Genomic DNA, 20504 nt, shown 5'->3' with positions numbered 1-20504 from the left:
GTAGCCATCATATAGTCCTTAATTTTACGTATTAAGGGCATTTTTTGGGCGCAACTTCATTGCTACCCACAAAATCATTTATCAAAGAAATTGTATAATACAAAGCTTGAATAATCTGTAAGGAAAATAGAAAAAAATCAATTATTTTAAGAGGAATGTAAGAATATTTTAAGGAAAATAATTTTCAGTATCTATCTATCTATCTATCTATCTATCTATCTATCTATCTATCTATCTATCTATCTACCATCTATCTACCTATCTATCTATCTATCTATCTATCTATCTATCTATCTATCTATCTATCTATCTATCTATCTATCTATCTATCTATCTATCTATCTATCTATCTATCTATCTATCTATCTATCTATCTATCTATCTATCTATCTATCTATCTATCTATCTATCTATCTATCTATCTATCTATCTATCTATCTATCTATCTATGTATCTATGTATCATCTATCTATCTATCTATCTATCTATCTATCTATCTATCTATCTATCTATCTATCTATCTATCTATCTATCTATCTATCTATCTATCTATCTATCTATGTATCTAATCTATCTATCTATCTATCTATCTATCTATCTATCTACTATCTATCTATCTATCTATCTATCTATCTATCTATCTATCTATCTATCTATCTATCTATCTATCTATCTATCTATCTATCTATCTATCTATCTATCTATCTATCTATTCTATCTATCTATCTATCTATCTATCTATCTATCTATCTATCTATCTATCTATCTATCTATCTATCTATCTATTATCTATCGATCTATCTATCTATCTATCTATCTTATCTATCTATCTCTATCTATCTATCTATCTATCTATCTATCTATCTATCTATCTATCTATCTATCTTATCATCTATCTATCTATCTATCTATCTATCTATCTATCTATCTACATTGTATCTATCTATGTATCTATCTATCTATCTATCTATCTATCTATCTATCTATCTATCTATCTATCTATCTATCTATCTATCTATCTATCTATCTATCTATCTATCTATCTACTCTATCTATCTATCTATCTATCTATCTATCTATCTATCTATCTATCTCTATCTATCTATCCTATCTATCTATCTATCTATCTATCTATCTATCTATCTATCTATCATCTATCTATCTATCTATCTATCTATCCTATCTATCTATCTATCTATCTATCTATCTATCTATCTATCTATCTATCTATGTATCTATCTATCTATCTATCTTATCTATCTCTATCTATCTATCTATCTATCTATCTCTATCTATCTATCTATCTACCTATCTATCTACCTCTATCTATCTATCTATCTATCTATCTATCTATCTATCTATCTATCTATCTATCTATCATATCTATCTATCTATCTATCTATCTATCTATCTATCTATCTATGTATCTATCTATCTATCTATCTATCTATCTATCTATCTATCTATCTATCTATCTATCTATCTATCATGCTATCTATCTATCTATCGTATCTATCTATCTGATCTATCTATCTATCTATCTATCTATCTTATCTATCTATCTATCTATCTATCTATCTATCTATCTATCTATCTATCTATCTAATCTATGCTATCTATCTATCTTCTATGTATCTATCTTCTATCTATCTATCGATCTATCTATCTATCTTCTATCATCTATCTATCTATCTATCGATATATCAGCCTAACTTAAATATTGATTCAAATGTGATTATTGCAAGGTTTGTTTTATATAATTTTACAAAAAATAATTTCCCAATAAATACCTACATGTGAAGCTTGTGGTCAGTGTCACAATTGTAAATAAGCGGTATTATTGACGATTAAATAATAAATCTGGCATCATTTTAGATAACGCTTTTTTTTGTTTACAAAAACATTGCTCTTTAGTGGTGACAACTTATCAATCAACTACTAAAAACTGCTATAATAATATAAAACTATTAATAAATCAAGTAATTTTTTATGGTTACATTAATTTACAAAAATAGCACCATATTTTAGAAATTTTCTATACAAAATCTTGACAATTTTAATATTTAACCATACACATCACTAGAATAATTCTTATTGCTTTATTCAATGATAATCCACAACATTAGCATTACTTGGGATTTATAATTGTTGTTATTCTTTTATAGAAAACAACAACTACATAAACTGACCAAGAACAAAACAAATGAGATAACACAGAGAAACAATTGTAGACTTTGCCCTGCGATTATAACAAACTATATTTTCAAGTTTAAACTTTCACCTGTCTGCCATTTAAATGAAAATTGAAATTTTTGTACACTTTTACATACCGCATCTAGAAATGTTAAATATTTAAATTTGCCACCAAATGGATTGTGCATATTGCTATCGGAGACCGGAAAATGTACGTAAGTATGATCATAATAAATGGAATAGGAAAATTGTACAGCAGCCGTCAAGTGTACCAAAATACGTAAGGTATTATAAATGCCGCCATACGCTGTTTCTGCCACTGAATTTACTTTACTTTTTGCCATTTTATTAAAATAAGTTTAATAAACAATTTCTAATTATTAAACACAAAAGACAATACTAAAATATTTAGCGTTTTATCTACTACCCCGAACAAAACCGTATTAAAAACACTTCTGAAAATTAATCAATTTTTTGGTGGATTGCGGATTGATTTAATAAAAAAAAGAACAGCAACAACAATATGCAATAATTCAAAGAGAATGAAATAAAGAGAAAATAAAAAACAGTATTGCCATTTTACTATTTTTAGAAGGGTAGACACAGAAGGAAAAGTTGGTAGTATGGGAAGTGGGTAGTTAGTTTTATAATTTTTTTTTTATTTTCTAATTGATTATTACATTTTTTACAAAAAAAAAAAAAAAAAAAACTCAAAAAACAACTATTTTTAAATAATTTACAAAAATAGATATTTATACTGAAGAATTGGAAAAATATAAATATTTTTATTATAAAATTTAAAATAATTTATAAAAATATACTATTTTTTTAATAAACATATTAATTATTTGTGAAGGATTTGTAAATTATTAGAAGTTTTGTGTTATGTACTTTACAATCAATCTCTTTTAAGACTCCCAAATTACCCACATTTAATTTAATCATCATTACAATCTTAAACATGTAATAAGTCCTTAAAACTCTTTCTATTAGTTTTAGAAATACATAATTATGTATCTGACAAAAAGGAATTTATTATTAATAATTCCTTAACTAAATAAGGTTAGACACATACAACATGGTAGAATAGTTAAAATACATATTTACTATCTAAACAAATCCCCAACATGTTATTATGTATCATTAAAATGTTGGAACAGGGCGAAAGAATAAATAGATAGGAAGTACACCTGCTTACCTATCAACAATTACGCACTGATACATACATATTTATTATTAAACTGAACTCAATAATTTATTGATTTTTTTAGTTTGAAAATTATTCTATGGTTAAAATAGAATACCTATGAATTATTTTTGAATAGGGAAATTATATGTACATAGGTATAAATAAAGTTAAATTACTTGCTAATGCATGTTGTATTTCTTGAACTTGAATCGTTCATAATGTGCATACAACCACTCAATCAATAATCAATCGTAAATGAATAGAAGATTTGTCAATGTGAAATGACCTTTTGTCCACTGGTAGAGGACACTTGGTTTAAAATCTTACATTTTTAAGTGTCAAGGATGTAATTCTTTTGTAATGGAAAATCTTTTTGTATTGATTTACATATAAAGAAATAAATATATATCGAGGGACTATATTCAGTAGTCCCTATCTAAAATAATACAAGTTTTCAGGAGAGCAAAAAAACTGTTTATTTCGCTAGTTAGTGAAGATTTTTAAATTTTTTCTTCTACAATATATTTCTACGACCATATACTAAACCCTTATATAAAAAGAATTTTAAATTTTGCATTATTTGCAAAATTATTCACAAATTTATATCAGATAGAGCTTATTTTTCTACGAAAATATTCATTCAACCAACAGATAGAGAGTTTTTCATGGAAATATAAAATTTTTATTTGAATTAAAATCAATAAATATTATATTTTATACAATTTAATGGAGGAAAATAAACCAAGTTGTTGAAAAAGCAACAGATTATAATGTTTTGGTCCAAAATCAAAGTTATATGGTTAAACACGACAATAAAATTGATTTAATTAGTATCATAATGAGCGATATCTCAAAAACTATTAGACCGATTTTAAATATTTTGACGGATTTGTGTTCAGCATGTCCAAATTATTAAGAAGACTTGTTTTGCAACAGAAAATCATCCAAAGGGATAGAGTTTGAAGCAATTTTTGGATAAGATAGAGAGTTTTGCATTCAGAATTTTTCTTTTTTTAAGATAGAGAAATTTAAAAAAAGCTATAAAATTGCCAAAAAATATTTTTTTTTCTTTGAAATTTATATCACTGATGCGGGATAGTTTGCTGAATATTTTGCCATCAAAATCTCATTTTCATGAAAATGACAGATAGCGACTATTGAATATAGTCCCTCGATATGTAGATATTTTTTTAACTTTTAAATGAAGATCGAAAATAAGTTTTAAATAAGCAAAAAAAAGGGCTGCTAGTTTCTCGATGCTTAAATAAACGGGTTTTCAGCTCGCCTTTATTTCAACATTGAGAAAGTCTTCGAAAATTTACATCTTAAATTTTATATTATATGCATACTAACATTTATAATGTATATTTCAATATTAATATCAATAATCTATAAAATAATTATTCCACAGTTTCTTGTTCTTCGTCATCATCTTCAGATGAAGATTCCAATTTAATTTCCGTCAATTCCTGCTCTTCTTCCTCTTCCCTCTCCACACTATCGATGATATCAACACTTTCTATAACAAGCTGGGGAACTTCTTGAGCCACATCTTTTATAACATCTTCCTTTTGCAGCTCTTGCTTCGTTTCCTCTTTACGTGCAGCTGCTGCTTGTGATGTTGTCGGTACTTCACCAAACATGGGATTATCAAAGGCTTGCTCTCTAACACGGCCACTTTCGGGATCATATCCCATAGTAAAAGCTTTTTTTCTATTACTCTCCGCTGTCATAGTTTGTATACTAGCTCTGGTATTATCGAAGCGTGCGAAAACATTATTCGACCTATTGACAAATGCACGCCATAAACGGGGATCATAAACCCAGCGGGGGACATAGTGCAGATAACGATTGTCGGGTTGATAGTGAGCAAATATAACCAAAGCCACAATGCTAACGAATATTAAACATAATAGAATCAATAGCATTGAACCAAAAGTAACATTAGGATTATAGGGACGACCAGAAAATTCAAAACCATATATGTGTTGAGGTTCTAATTTCAATTTTTTAGACCAGTCTATGGTTTCATTAAGATATTTCATAAATTTTACACTTTTCTCAGAATAACCATCACGATCTACAATGATAGCCTGCAAATAATTGCCATAATTATGGGAATTGATGTAATTGACATAAAAGTCTATATCCTCTTCCAAAGATTGGGCCTTGAGACCTTTTGCTATAATATCTCGCAGCAAATTTAACATATCGTTTTCACAGTATTCTACAGCAAATTTTACGGTAGAGCCACATATGCCACAACAACTACCAAATGGTACAATTGGCACTAAACAGTGGGGACGGGGACAGTTATCGATTACATTATGACAAATGGGTTCTGTGAAGGTATTGAAATCTTTATGACAGCCACAGACATCATTATGATAATATTCCACATTAACTCCGGCTTGATTTTTAAACAGAAATTGTCCTAAGTCAGAATATAACAGCTCCTTTAAATAGTCCTTCGAGAGTAAGGAGCCAGCTAAACTCAATTGTCCCAGACGTAAATAGGGAGTATATTCTAAATCAAATACCAAAGGACCAGTACTTTTAATAACCACAGATTCATTGTTGCAAGGCACTCTCTCCATGTCCGGTATAGCTGTATTAGACTGTTGTTCTTTAGATGAACGCCATGTTTTAGGATCAAACCATTTATGGACAGTTGGCTGCTTTAAATAGGCTTTACCTTTATCACAATCTCTTTCACGAGCCTCACCTCCCAGTGTTATGGTAGTTTCTGCTGGCAAAAGAATTGCACCATCTTTTGGTAAAATAAATCCACCCACGTCTACTTGTTTGGGTAAAGGTAATAATGCTTGATAGGTTTCGGGAAAAATAACATTTTCCCGTGCACAAGGCAAGTACTCATCTAGCCAGGCAGAGGCATCATTAAAGCCAGGATTATCAATTAACCATTTGGTTGAATGGGTTAAATTACAAAATCCCATTAAAATCAATACAGAGTATTGGAACGCACGATTCATGTTTAATCGAGACGAGTTTTACAAAAGAACTAAACTGTTGTTTAAGCTAAAAATATTTCCAATTCTATACTAGCAATTGGGGGCGTATTATTAATTTATCTTTTCCAAAAAAATAAAGTACTCATACGGACATGTATGCATTTGGATACATTTACAAATAGTGTTGTTAAATATTGCTACTTTTCGTTGCTCAGTATTATTCGATACTTTTAACTCGGTTACTCAATTAAAAAGTTAATAAATTTTAAATAAATGTAAACTTTTTCAAAATTTTTATTATTTAGACTAGACTATAGACTAGACGATAGACTAGACTATAGACTAGACTATAGACTAGACGATAGACTAGACTATAGACTAGACTATAGACTAGACTATAGACTAGACTATAGACTAGACTATAGACTAGACTATAGACTAGACAACAGACTAGACTATAGACTGCATTATAGACTAGACTAGACTATAAACTAGACTATAGACTAGACTATAGACAAGACGATAGACTAGACTATAGACTAGACTATAGACTAGACGATAGACTAGACTATAGACTAGACGATAGACTAGACTAGACTAGACTAGACTATAGACTATAGCCTATAGCAGACTATAGACTAGACTATAGACTAGACTATAGACTAGACTATAACTAGACTATAAACTAGACTATAGACTAGACTATAGACTAGACTATAGCTAACTATAGACTAGACTATAGACTAGACTATAGACTAGACTATAGACTAGACTGATACTCAGACTATAACTAAACTATAGACTAACTATAGACTAGACTATAGACTAGACTATGACCTAACTATAGACTATACTATAGACTAGACTATATCGACAGACTATAGACTAACTATGACTAGACATCGACTAGACGATAGACTAGAACGATAGACAGACTATAGACTAGACATATATACTAACTATAGACTGGACTATAGAATAGACATAGACTATAGACTATAGACTAGACTATAGACTAGACTAGAGACTAGACTATCGACTAGACCTATAACAGACATAGACTAACTATAACTAGACTATAGACCTAGACTATAGACTAGACTATAGACTAGACATAGACTAGACTATAGACTAACTATAGACTAGACCATAGACTAGACTAATAACTAGACTATAGACTAACTATAACTATATACTATAGACTATACTATAGACTAGACCTAGACTAGACTAGACCATAGACTAAAACTAGACCATAGACTAGACTATAGAACTACTTAGACTAGACTGAGACCTAGACTATAGACTAGCTATAGACTAGACTTAGACTAGACTATAGACTAGACTATAGACTAGACTATAGACTAAGACTATAGACTAGACCTATAGACTAGACTATAGACTAGACTATAGACTAGACTATAGACTAGACTATAGACTAGACTATAGACTAGACTATAGACTAGACTAGACTAGACTATAGACTAGACTATAGACTAGACTATAGACTAGACTATAGACTAGACTATAGACTAGACATAGACTAGACTAGACATAGACTAGACTAGACCATAGACTAGACTATAGACTAGACTATAGACTAGACTATAGACTAGACTATAGACTAGACTATAGACTAGACTATAGACTAGACTATAGACTAGACTATAGACTAGACTATAGACTAGACTATAGACTAGACTATAGACTAGACTATAGACTAGACTATAGACTAGACTATAGACTAGACTATAGACTAGACTATAGACTAGACTATAGACTAGACTATAGACTAGACTATAGACTAGACTATAGACTAGACTATAGACTAGACTATAGACTAGACTATAGACTAGACTATAGACTAGACTATAGACTAGACTATAGACTAGACTATAGACTAGACTATAGACTAGACTATAGACTAGACTATAGACTAGACTACAGACTAGACTATAGACTAGACTATAGACTAGACTATAGACTAGACTATAGACTAGACTATAGACTAGACTATAGACTAGACTATAGACTAGACTATAGACTAGACTATAGACTAGACTATAGACTAGACTATAGACTAGACTATAGACTAGACTATAGACTAGACTATAGACTAGACTATAGACTAGACTATAGACTAGACTATAGACTAGACTATAGACTAGACTATAGACTAGACTATAGACTAGACTATAGACTAGACTATAGACTAGACTATAGACTAGACTATAGACTAGACTATAGACTAGACTATAGACTAGACTATAGACTAGACTATAGACTAGACTATAGACTAGACTATAGACTAGCCATAGACTAGACTGTAGACTAGACTATAGACTAGACTATAGACTAGACTATAGACGACTATAGACTAGACCATAGACTAGACTAGACATAGACTAGACTAGACCATAGACTAGACTATAGACAAGACTATAGACTAGACTATAGACTAGACTATAGACTAGACTATAGACTAGACTATAGACTAGACTATAGACTAGACTATAGACTAGACTATAGACTAGACTATAGACTAGACTATAGACTAGACTATAGACTAGACTATAGACTAGACTATAGACTAGACTATAGACTAGACTATAGACTAGACTATAGACTAGACTATAGACTAGACTATAGACTAGACTATAGACTAGACTATAGACTAGACTATAGACTAGACTATAGACTAGACTATAGACTAGACTATAGACTAGACTATAGACTAGACTATAGACTAGACTATAGACTAGACTATAGACTAGACTATAGACTAGACTATAGACTAGACTATAGACTAGACTATAGACTAGACTATAGACTAGACTATAGGACTATAGACTAGACTATAGACTAGACTATAGACTAGACTATAGACTAGACTATAGACTAGACTATAGACTAGACTATAGACTAGACTATAGACTAGACTATAGACTAGACTATAGACTAGACTATAGACTAGACTATAGACTAGACTATAGACTAGACTATAGACTAGACTATAGACTAGACTATAGACTAGACTATAGACTAGACTATAGACTAGACTATAGACTAGACTATAGACTAGACTATAGACTAGACTATAGACTAGACTATAGACTAGACTATAGACTAGACTATAGACTAGACTATAGACTAGACTATAGACTAGACTATAGACTAGACTATAGACTAGACTATAGACTAGACTATAGACTAGACTATAGACTAGACTATAGACTAGACTATAGACTAGACTATAGACTAGACTATAGACTAGACTATAGACTAGACTATAGACTAGACTATAGACTAGACTATAGACTAGACTATAGACTAGACTATAGACTAGACTATAGACTAGACTATAGACTAGACTATAGACTAGACTATAGACTAGACTATAGACTAGACTATAGACTAGACTATAGACTAGACTATAGACTAGACTATAGACTAGACTATAGACTAGACTATAGACTAGACTATAGACTAGACTATAGACTAGACTATAGACTAGACTATAGACTAGACTATAGACTAGACTATAGACTAGACTATAGACTAGACTATAGACTAGACTATAGACTAGACTATAGACTAGACTATAGACTAGACTAGACTAGACTATAGACTAGACTATAGACTATGGTCTATTAGTCTACATAGTTTTTTAAAGTGAAAATCGATTAATTTTAAAAATGATTCTATTTGACGTATTTTTATTTATATAAATTGTCTCATAAACACATTGCTTTATGTGTATTAACAATTTCCTCTCTCTTTTTTAAATCAAATGTGTTACAAGATTGATTAATTTGAAAACAAATGTTTTGTGATTGATACCATTCCACCATTCACTAACATTACCAGAATCATAGGAAACAATTAAATATCTTACTTGTTTATTTCTTTAACGAACCGAACTAAACGTTTTATGATCTTAAAAAGAAAATAAAATTTCGGAAAAAAAAAGAAATCATTTAAACATTTTTGCAGAAAAAAATGTTAGGCATTAAAATTTTCTTTGAACATTCAGCTTTTTATAACATAGGAAGAATAAAATGTCTTTGACTTGTTTATTTATAAAGTTTTTTTTTAAATTATTTTTAACAAAAACATTTATAAACACAATTCCCTTTCAACTTTTTTTTGTTAAAATAGCGCAAAAATAATAATAGGCAAATCATTGACCCAAATGTAAACAATACGTAATACTGGGCATATTTGATGAAATATTACAATTATCATAAGAATATTTGAAATATTTCAAAATACTTTTTAGAAAATATTGTATGTGTTTACACAGATTTTGCAGCTATTAAGACGCTTTGAATTGTGTGAAATAAAATAAATAAACTCTTGTAAAAGAAAATATACAATAGATACATTTTAATCGTTTTTTTTTTTTTTTCTTAAAATTTTCAATTATTTACACTGGCCAACATAAATGTATTTTTATAACCTATATAATTAACAAAATTCAAAAGTCGGTTTATTATTATCTTTAAAGAATGACATATAAAAGTGTACGATTAATATTATTATATTACGTAATGGAAATAACTATATTACGTAATGGAAAATATAAAGGCAAAGATAATTCCAACTATTTTTTTAATCAATTTATAAATAATTAAAATTTTTGAATTATTCATATTAAAAATATTAAAATTTATATAAAATACATTTATCTTATCACCTTCATAGAATTTCCTATTCTTAAGGAAAGTTTGTTTAGTTCCAAATATTGGCGTGACCACTAAAAGTTCGATATTTATTATAATTAAATTATATTGTTTAGATAAATAAACTATGATTAAATTAGTTTAACGTTCTTTACTCTTGTGGTTACATATTATTTTTATTGCATAAAAAAATAAATTTATTAATTTTATAACGAATCATACAATTACAAATATTCAGAAAATATTTTCAGATATCGTCACCTAACGCGCACACGGCCCTATCTAACATTTTTAAAATTTTACATTAGAAGCAAAAAACTATTTAAATAGAAAAGTTTGTTTCTATCAACGCGATTTATTTGTAGGAAATAAATAAATTGTTTAATAATGAAACCTATCATTTCTTATGATAGTTGACAATGACGTATATAAAAATGGATAAATTGGACTTTTTATCTTTAATATTGAAATGTTTTTGTAGATAGGTCCTTTTGTTTTTTTCCAAAAAAAAAAAAATCGATAATTATGGTCGGAGGAGTCCAATTTTTAGTGTGAACATTTGTTTTGATGCAATAGGGCCGTTTGCGTTTCATGTGACGATATACAAAGAAGTTTTTCACAATGTTTTATATTGTTGAATTGATTTGAAATCGCCCTTGGCTTGATCAAGTTATGATTAAATGTGGCAATTTTTTTTTATACGACATCCCAGCTAGCACATTCGAGTCATTTATGAATCTTCTGCACGATTAAAATGTCATATATGCGATCATTTTCTGATCGTAAATGATACTTTCGTCAGGAGAAAATGGTACCCTATGCGCGACTATTCTATAAGAGTCTTTTATTAACCCCTCTTCTGATCAGTTCAGACTCATTTTTGAATCCTTTTTGAGTCATTAATGAGTCGATTTACTGGTTCTTTTAGAGTAATTTTCGAATTTTATTTTAGTAATTTTTGATTATGAATCTTCTGCACGATTAAAATATCATATATGCGATCATTTTCTGATCGTAAATGATACTTTCGTCAGGAGAAAATGGTACCCTATGCGCGACTATTCTATAAGAGTCTTTTATTAACCCCTCTTCTGATCAGTTCAGACTCATTTTTGAATCCTTTTAGAGTAATTTTCGAATTTTATTTTAGTAATTTTTGAGTTTTTTCGGTATCATTTTCGAATCTTTTTTGAGCGCACAACGTATTATTCATGAAAAGGAGTCAAAAAAGACTCAGTTTACTGATCGAATGCTAGCTGGTATTGTAATGCAACAAATACTATATTTATGTATAATTAATTTTTTTGTCGAACTGTTTAAATTTATCATTTGAACATATGGAAAATGTAATTACTAATTGCATGTGGAAAGTTCTTTAACATACATATGTTTCTTTTTTTCTCGCTACCCAAAATACATCTATTTATGATTAATAGGATTTTTCGCTAATTTTCCAGGCAATTAATAAAATCACTTAAGAATTGTATACAAATATATACCGAAAGAAATAGTTTTTCGAATATGCTAAACGTAAAAATTTAGTTTTTATAATACATATATTAACCCTTTCAGGGTCAAAAATAATTTATGTCCAGAAAAAAACTTGAAAACTTGTATTTAAGATAATTTGAGTTTGCTGAATCCGGGAAAAATAATATTTTTTGAATTTGAGTTTTCCCTAGTGAGTTATAGAAGGTCAAAGTTAAATGTCGAATATATTCGACATTCGAAAAACAGTCTCCAAAAAGTACCACCAATTTTTTTTATGAATTTTTTTTTTTTTGTAAAATATCTTCTTAAACTTCTTCCAATACAATACAATTTAAATCTGCAATAGTCCGATCTCCTAAAATACAATTTTTTTGGCCATTAAATGAAGCTGTTTTTTAAACGTTGTTAAAAAGCACTTTTTAAAAAGTAGTCATAAGTGACAATTTCTTAAAATCTGATTTTTAAATACTTTTAGAATACGGAAAATCGTTCAAAATCTCAATTATAAATATAATAAAGTCTTCATTTTCATCTAAAAGAAAAAAATTAAAACTAAAGTTAAATATTATACCCAAAAAATGCTTAAAAACAGAGTCTATTGTAATGTCGAATATATTCGACAAAACCACGGAAAGGGTTAATGTCCTATGCACGTTTAGAACTATTCTCAGCTATGTCAAATCCCTTCGCGAAAAAAACTTTCGAGAATTTACTCATTTGAAAACTCGTTTTTCAAAATATGAATGAGATCTTCATAAATTTCTTATTCTTAATAATATCGATCTTGTTTTTTTTTTTCTTAAACATATTCGAATTTATTCCGAAAATTGTATTATATATTTATTACGAATACTCACCAAACACCAATATGTTAAATACTGCACTTTTTTCTCCATTGTATCGGGCACCATCCGCTTAACTTCTGCATTTTTCAATTTATAGCTTCTTTGGGTTTCGAACTTATGAAAATGGAAAGCATATACAAATTGGCCTAATGCCAATAAATGTATGATCGTAACAAATATACGCGATTTATATAATTCGACTTTTGTCATTTTGTTAAATGTTTTCTTATTATTTTTTTTGTACGTTTATGGTTTACGCGCGCGTTAATTGATTTTGGTTTCTTTTAAGATCTTTAAAAATAAAAAATAAGAGTAAAATCTATAATAATAATGTGGATAAATAAATTTCTGTATTTTTATTATTGTTTCGTTAATTGATCGAAAAAAAAAAATGATAAAAATCTTTTTTTATATGTATCAACAAGCATTTTATTGGAATGTCGATGATGAGAGCACCAACAATACATACATACAGGATTTATATATTGTAGGTGTTATTTTAAGGGGTCGGTCTTGTGATGAATATAGATTTTTGTGTTTTATCAGTTTATCTATTTCAGAAATGAAGATTTTGTTGAGAAGTAAGTTCCGGACATATAACCTATAACATATAACCTCCTTTCAAACTAACTAACTAACTAACTAAGTTCAAACAAAGACTCCAAAATAATTATAAAAGATTTAAATCCTAAAAAAACGACTTATCGGTATTTGTTTTATTAACACATCTTTTTTGGAAATTCCCTGTTTACATTTTGTATTTTATCTTCTTTAATTTTTAATAAAAGTAATAATTGAAAGATGCATTTAATATGTTCTGTAAATATTGGGTTCTGTACACAATTTTAATTTTTGAGAATTTCAAGTAATATTGATCAAATTATAGAAATTTCAGTCAAATCTGAAGTTTGAAAAACACTTTTTTTTTAAATACAGAATAAATCCCCCGATAGACCAGAGAGTCGTCATATTTGAGACATTATAACAGCAAGATGACACCTTTATTTTTAAATAACATCGATTATAGCTTCTTTTTTTAAAAACTAAACATTTATACTTCATTTTCTTTTATGATAAACTCAAAATGTCAAAATTTATTATAATTCTGATACCAGATACGGTATCAGGACAACTCAATCCTTTAGAAAAGTAATATTTAGTTTTTGGGTATAATAGAAAAAGTCTTCATGTTTTTTTTATACCCACCATCAAAAAAGATGGGGGGTATATTGATTTTGTCATTCCGTTTGTAACACATCGAAATATTGGTCATAGACCCACAAAAGTATATATATTCTGGGTCCTCACTAAATTCTAAGACGATCTAGCCATGTCTGTCCGTCCGTCCGTCTGTCTGTCTGTTGAAAGCACGATAGAGTCCGAATGGAAAGAGCTAGAGGGTTGAAATTTCACATAAATATTTCTTATAGGTTTGTTTGGTATTGAAAATGGGCAATATCGGTCCACGTTTTCGGATAGCCCCCATACAAGTGGCCCCTCGAAAAGCAGCTTTAACAGCCATAACTTGTTTAAAAATACGAATATAGCAATGAAATTCGACATAAGTAAGTTTCTTATGATCCAAAATCACTATGCAAAATTTTATGAGGATCGGTCCATAATTGACCCTACCCCCCATATAAGGTCCCCTTCAGAAAATGACTTTAACGCTCACTACTGGCTTAAAAATACTAGTATATAGATGAAATTCGACATAAGTAAGTTTCATACGAGTCAAAATCTATCTAAAAAATTTTATGAGGATCGGTCCATGATTGATCCTACCCCCCTTCAGAATATGTCCCCTTCAGAAAATGACGGCAACGCTCATTAATGGTTTAAAAATACGAGTATAGCGAAATTCGACACAAATAAATTTAATACGAACCAAATTCTGTCTACCAAATTTTATGAGGATCGACCCATAATTGACCTACCCCCCTTTATAAGGTCCCCTTCAGAAAATTACTTTAACGCTTATAACTGGCCTAAATATACGAATATATAGATGAAATTCGACATAAGTAAGTTTCATTCGAGTCAAACGAGGTTTGATGGTGGGTATATAAGATTCGGCATAGCCGAATATAACACTCTTACTTGTTATGTACTTATTTAAACTACCTTGTCCCACTGTGTTTTGTTCTAAGCCGGTCTTAAATGTGTGAGTAAGTATGAGTAACCGATGTTGTGGGTGAGAGTATGACAAAACCAAATTGCCAATTTGTTTTTTTAATATAACACATTATCTCATTTCATTTAATTTGTTTATATCTGTGGTTACCCAATATAATAGATTATGTCAAAAATTTTAGTTTTAAAATAACTCAAATATTGTTTTAATAAAAATAATAAACTATATACTTTGTTAAAGTAAACAGAATTTCTAAAAAATAAAGAGAATTATTTGAAAAAATAACCACCATGGCATATAAAACCGAATTCGTCCGTTAAGGCGACTTAAGCGTTTATCACAAATTATAAACAAAATTCCAGTTTTTAACTATTTATTTCACATTAATTAAAATAAAATAATATGAAAATTAGTGAACAAACATCGATTAAATAGAAAATTGTTCAAGCATAACAACAAAAATTGACATAATTTCCACACTTTAATAATTTATATTAAAACTTTTTTTTTTATAAAAACAAGATTTAAATCCCAAAAAAATCACAAATTACAATTAAAAAACTAAAGAAAAATAATCAATATTTGTCACACATATGTATGTATGTAAGTATGTAAGTGTAAAGAAATATGTATAAAAATGTGTAATGTAAATATACACCTAGTTATGTATTTTAAAGAAGAAAAGTAATAATAATAAAAAAAAGTTTAAAAGTGTAGACAATATGTAACACTTTCAAAATTTTGAATACAAGTAGAACATTTCAAGTGTGTTCTTCTTTGCATATCCTTTAAACATTTAATCCAAAAGGTCTATTTGTCTGTGTACAAAAAAATATCCTTTTCATATATAAAATCTTCTCTGTTTGTATACATGTTTTCATAAAACAATTCCTTGTCACATATGGATATGTCTGTATGTATGTTTGGATGGATGGATGGTTTTGTTTTTATGATTATTGTATATTTGTTTTTCTTGTTGTTACACTTTATTGAAAAGTACGTTATTTTATTTGAAAATTTATTCCGCTACAACCGTACGTTTTTAACTGTGAATTACTACTGCGGCATACGAATCTGTTGGAATTTTGTTAAAGTTAAACAAAATGTTGATTATTTCTGTGTACTCTGTACTTTTGGTTTTTTTTTTATACGCAAAATACGACATGTAGCTTTAAATGAGTAAAATGAATAAGCCAGAGCTTTTAAATAATGTTTTCTTTCAAAACAAAACGTATTCTAATAGAAAATTTGCTTTAAATCTCGACAGAATTATAGTCACGACAATAGACTGAATTATAGTCTCGACAGTAGACTAGACTATATTCATGACTAAAGACTGGACTGTAGACTTGACTATAGTCTTGACTAAAGACTACAATATAGTCTTGGATATAGATTAGACTATAGACATGACTAGAAACTGGACTATAGTATCGACAATAAACTGGACTATAGACTTGACTACTGACTGGTTTATAGTCTCAAGTATAGACTGCCTATAGTCTCGACCATATAATGACCTATAGTCACGACTTATAGTTTAGACTATAGTACCGACTATGGACTGTAGTCTCGACCGTATAATGACCTATATTCTCTACCATATAATGGACTATAGTCTCGACTATAGACTGATCTATAGTCTCAAATAGGGACATTAGACTGTAAGCTGAACTTTAGATTCTACCATTGCCTGGACAATATCCTAACATTTCTCGACTATAGACTAGACTATTATATTCTGGACGCGACTAGTCTCCACTTAAAACTGAACTATTGTTTTGAAAAATCTGTATTAGCTATGAAAGAGCTCTCGCTAAACAAGTCAAAATATTATATTCTCACAAAATATAAAACATTCTTTGTCATGACTGTTATAGAAGATGTCGTCGGAGACGCAATAGAATTTACCCAAACTTTAATATCTGAGTACAAAGTTATTCCAGTGCGCATGACTATAAAATACAGTTTTTGTAATCGCATCGGTGTTTTTTTTTTTTATCCAAGACTTCGTTGTTTCTGGAGTAGGGGCTACCAACCTATTACATTATGTTTAATATTGTTTTGAATTTCGTTCATATGTTGCGTGCCTGTTGTCTACTGGTGACTGACAGTCACCAGCACAGTAAACAAAACAAACCTAAGAAAAAAATTTTATAATAATAGTTGTGTTTTGTTGCTATCAATGAGTGTTAACGCTTAAAGTTAGCAACAAAACGAACATTACCTGACTTGGCATCACTCCACAGAAGAAATCTGCTAAATCTTGAAATTATTTACATTTTCTTAAAAAAGGTTTTTTTATTTGATATTTTTTTTTTGATTTAAATTTTATTTTAAAATATTTTTTTATTGTTTGACATAAACACATTAATATTTGTATTTTTATTTTTGAATTGGTAGCACTTTTATCGACGTTAAAATTAACTTGTATAATTTTACACGTTAACTCCTAACGTTTATAAATTTTAAATTTATATGAAATTGCCTTTGAACGTTAGCAACAAAACACAACTAATATTCAACAGTCCCTTAAATTTTTACACAGAGACAATATAATGTCAAAATACTACTATAAGGGATATTAAGGAGTGAAAAGCACCTTTAATATCCTTCAAATATATAATGATACATATACGTGTTTGAAATGCGTATATTGGGTTGTTGGGCAAACGAGTGATTAGAGGTGAGAGGACATTTTTAAAGGTTCATTTTTTTGTATTTGTTGCTGCTGCCAGTTAAAGATAATGTTATCATCATTTTGTTTTTTTTTTTTTATTATTCATACAATTTATCAACGATAATTTAGCTTTCTTTTTATGTACTTGTTGTACGAATATTTATGTTTGTATATTGTTTTTGTTTTACTTGTCATTTTTAAGATTATACTGCATTCTTTAAAACTTTGTATAAATCATTAAACCTTCTTGCGATAATGCTTTATTTTTAGATTTTAATAGAAAATTTATAATAAACGGCATTTCTTAATGAATATTTAGGATACAAATATTTTGATATGCCTTTATTATCAATACATATGTGTATATAGACTAGTCTATAAACTCGACTGTAGATTGAAACCTAGTCGCAACTTTAGTTAGGACTATACACTAAATTTTAGTATAGACTAGACAACTGTGTCTACTGCAGGCTGGCCTATAATCACGGCTATAGAACGGACTATAGATTGGTCTATAAACTCTATAGATTTCACTACTACTCCTGTCAGTAAATTTTTTCCTACTAGTTTTGATACCTCAAAATGGATTAATAAATAGCACGTTTAAAAAGTGCAAGAAAGGATTCCTATTGATGATTGGAAAGGCTACCACTACCACCTTTCCAATGGCATATCACAACTCTCAGTACTCTTAAAGAACCTAACCGATGAAGAAATTCGAATATTGTGTCATTCAAATAAAATCCTTTCTTTTTTCAAATAAGTTAAAGAGTTCTTTTTATCGTGCTTTCAATCCCAATTTTTAAATAAATTCACTGTAATGTATTGATGGTGAGGAAGCTAGTTCCTATGCGCATTTCGCCGGTTACTTAAGCCAGCTCATCAGGAAACTTTTCCCAATATTTTAGGAAAACTAGAAATGTCTTATGAAAGAATTATTTTAAACTCAAACAGTATTCTTCTAAGAATATTCATGTGAACCCGAACAAAATATAAATCTTGATTACAAAGCAGCTTGCGTCCAAACGACTCTCGACATCCTTTTACTTTTAAGCGGAAAAACTTTTAAATAAACTGTACTGTACATGTAAATAAACTGTTTCTATATATAGCACTAAGCAGAAAGAACTAAATAAAAATCTGCTTACAAAGTAGCTAGCGCCACGATGACTCTAGATCTCTTAGGGCCAATCTTTAGGTGAAAGATTAGTGATTAAATTAAAATTAATCCTCGAAAGATGTTTTTGAGTACTCAATTAATTAATTTTGTTTGCAAGTTTAAGCACCCAATGGAGGTGGTTTAATCTTAAGCACGAAATGCAAAAGTGTAAACAGCTGATGCAAAAAAAATAATAAAATTTTTATAAATATAAACATTAAAATGTTCTATTTATTGATTAGTATAAATTATGGACACTTCAAAATACATTTTTTTTTGCTTTTTAATTTAAGTTTTCATTAATTTTCATATTAAATTTACAATTGTCTTCTTCTTTTTATAAAATATGCATTGTTTTGATAACAAACAGTGAAGTTTTCTGTTGTTTTGTATGGCAACACTGCGAAGTTTAATCTTGTACTCAAAAACATCAAAGGGGATTAACATAAGATTAAATTTATTTTTAGATTAACTAATCTGATTATTAATTGGCATTTGATTACCATCTCAAAAACCCGCTCTTAATGATAAAAGTATTACAACTTACAGCATTGAACCGTTGAAAGTTTTCCAGCTTCCACACAAATAAAATCTTACACTTGTCGAATATTATCTTAGCAGACGTTCTTCCCAGGAGTGGGCTGAAAAAAACCTTAAGAAAAAAACCTAAACTGGAAATTGGCAATGCTAGCATAAAACTTTATGGGACATCCCCGTTCACACTAAATATGTTGAACTTGCGAAATTGATCACATTCTTAAATTTTAATTAAAATAAAACAAGTAAGAAAGTATAGTCGGGCGTGGCCGACCATATGATACCCTACACCAGTTATGAATATTAAATGTGATTTATTTTTCATAATATCGCATTTATCTTCAATATTCCCTTGTTCCGATACATTTAAGCAATTTATGGATGAAAAACTAATTTTCTGAAAGAGGCTTTATATGGGGGCTAGGGGCAAATATGGACCAAGCCCGATAAAATTTTGTGAATATATTTATATTGACATAATATTTTATTGTGCTGAATTTCATCGCGATATTTGGGTTTATAAGTTAATTTGGGACATTCAAGTAATTTTCTGAAGGGGACTTTGTATGGGAGCTAGGGTCAAATGGGGCCCGATTTTTATGAAATTTGACAGGGTTATCAA

General features: G+C 29.1%; 2 protein-coding genes across 2 annotated transcripts in view; both read right to left on the bottom strand.

Annotated features, from left to right (window-relative positions):
• Positions 1 to 2725, bottom strand: part of LOC119613500 (androgen-induced gene 1 protein) — a 3338-nt gene extending 613 nt beyond the window's left edge. Inside the window, 3 exon segments of the mRNA XM_037969527.1 lie at positions 1 to 40; positions 43 to 115; positions 2331 to 2725. The exon segment at positions 1 to 40 is cut by the window's left edge and continues 11 nt beyond it. Of these exon segments, the coding sequence (XP_037825455.1) occupies positions 1 to 40; positions 43 to 115; positions 2331 to 2537 (320 nt within the window). The 5' untranslated portion in view covers positions 2538 to 2725.
• Positions 2726 to 4712: 1987 nt separating this feature from the next.
• On the bottom strand, positions 4713 to 6400 carry LOC119613499 (protein amnionless). Its single transcript, XM_037969526.1, has one exon. The coding sequence runs from the start codon at positions 6373 to 6375 to the stop codon at positions 4783 to 4785; it is 1593 nt and encodes a 530-aa protein (XP_037825454.1). The 5' UTR covers positions 6376 to 6400; the 3' UTR covers positions 4713 to 4782.
• Positions 6401 to 20504: the final 14104 nt, after the last annotated feature.

This window comes from Lucilia sericata, unplaced genomic scaffold (genome assembly GCF_015586225.1).
Source record: "Lucilia sericata isolate MDLA Ls3-8-SP2 unplaced genomic scaffold, ASM1558622v1 Contig002159F_arrow, whole genome shotgun sequence".
Taxonomy (NCBI): Eukaryota; Metazoa; Arthropoda; class Insecta; order Diptera; family Calliphoridae; genus Lucilia; species Lucilia sericata.
The sequence above is the reverse complement of the archived record's forward strand: the minus strand, read 5'-3'. Positions and strand labels throughout refer to the sequence as shown.

Bases quoted from the DNA above. Each gene is read 5' to 3' on its own strand.
- LOC119613499 (XM_037969526.1), bottom strand. From the start codon at position 6,375: ATGAATCGTGCGTTCCAATACTCTGTATTGATTTTAATGGGATTTTGT.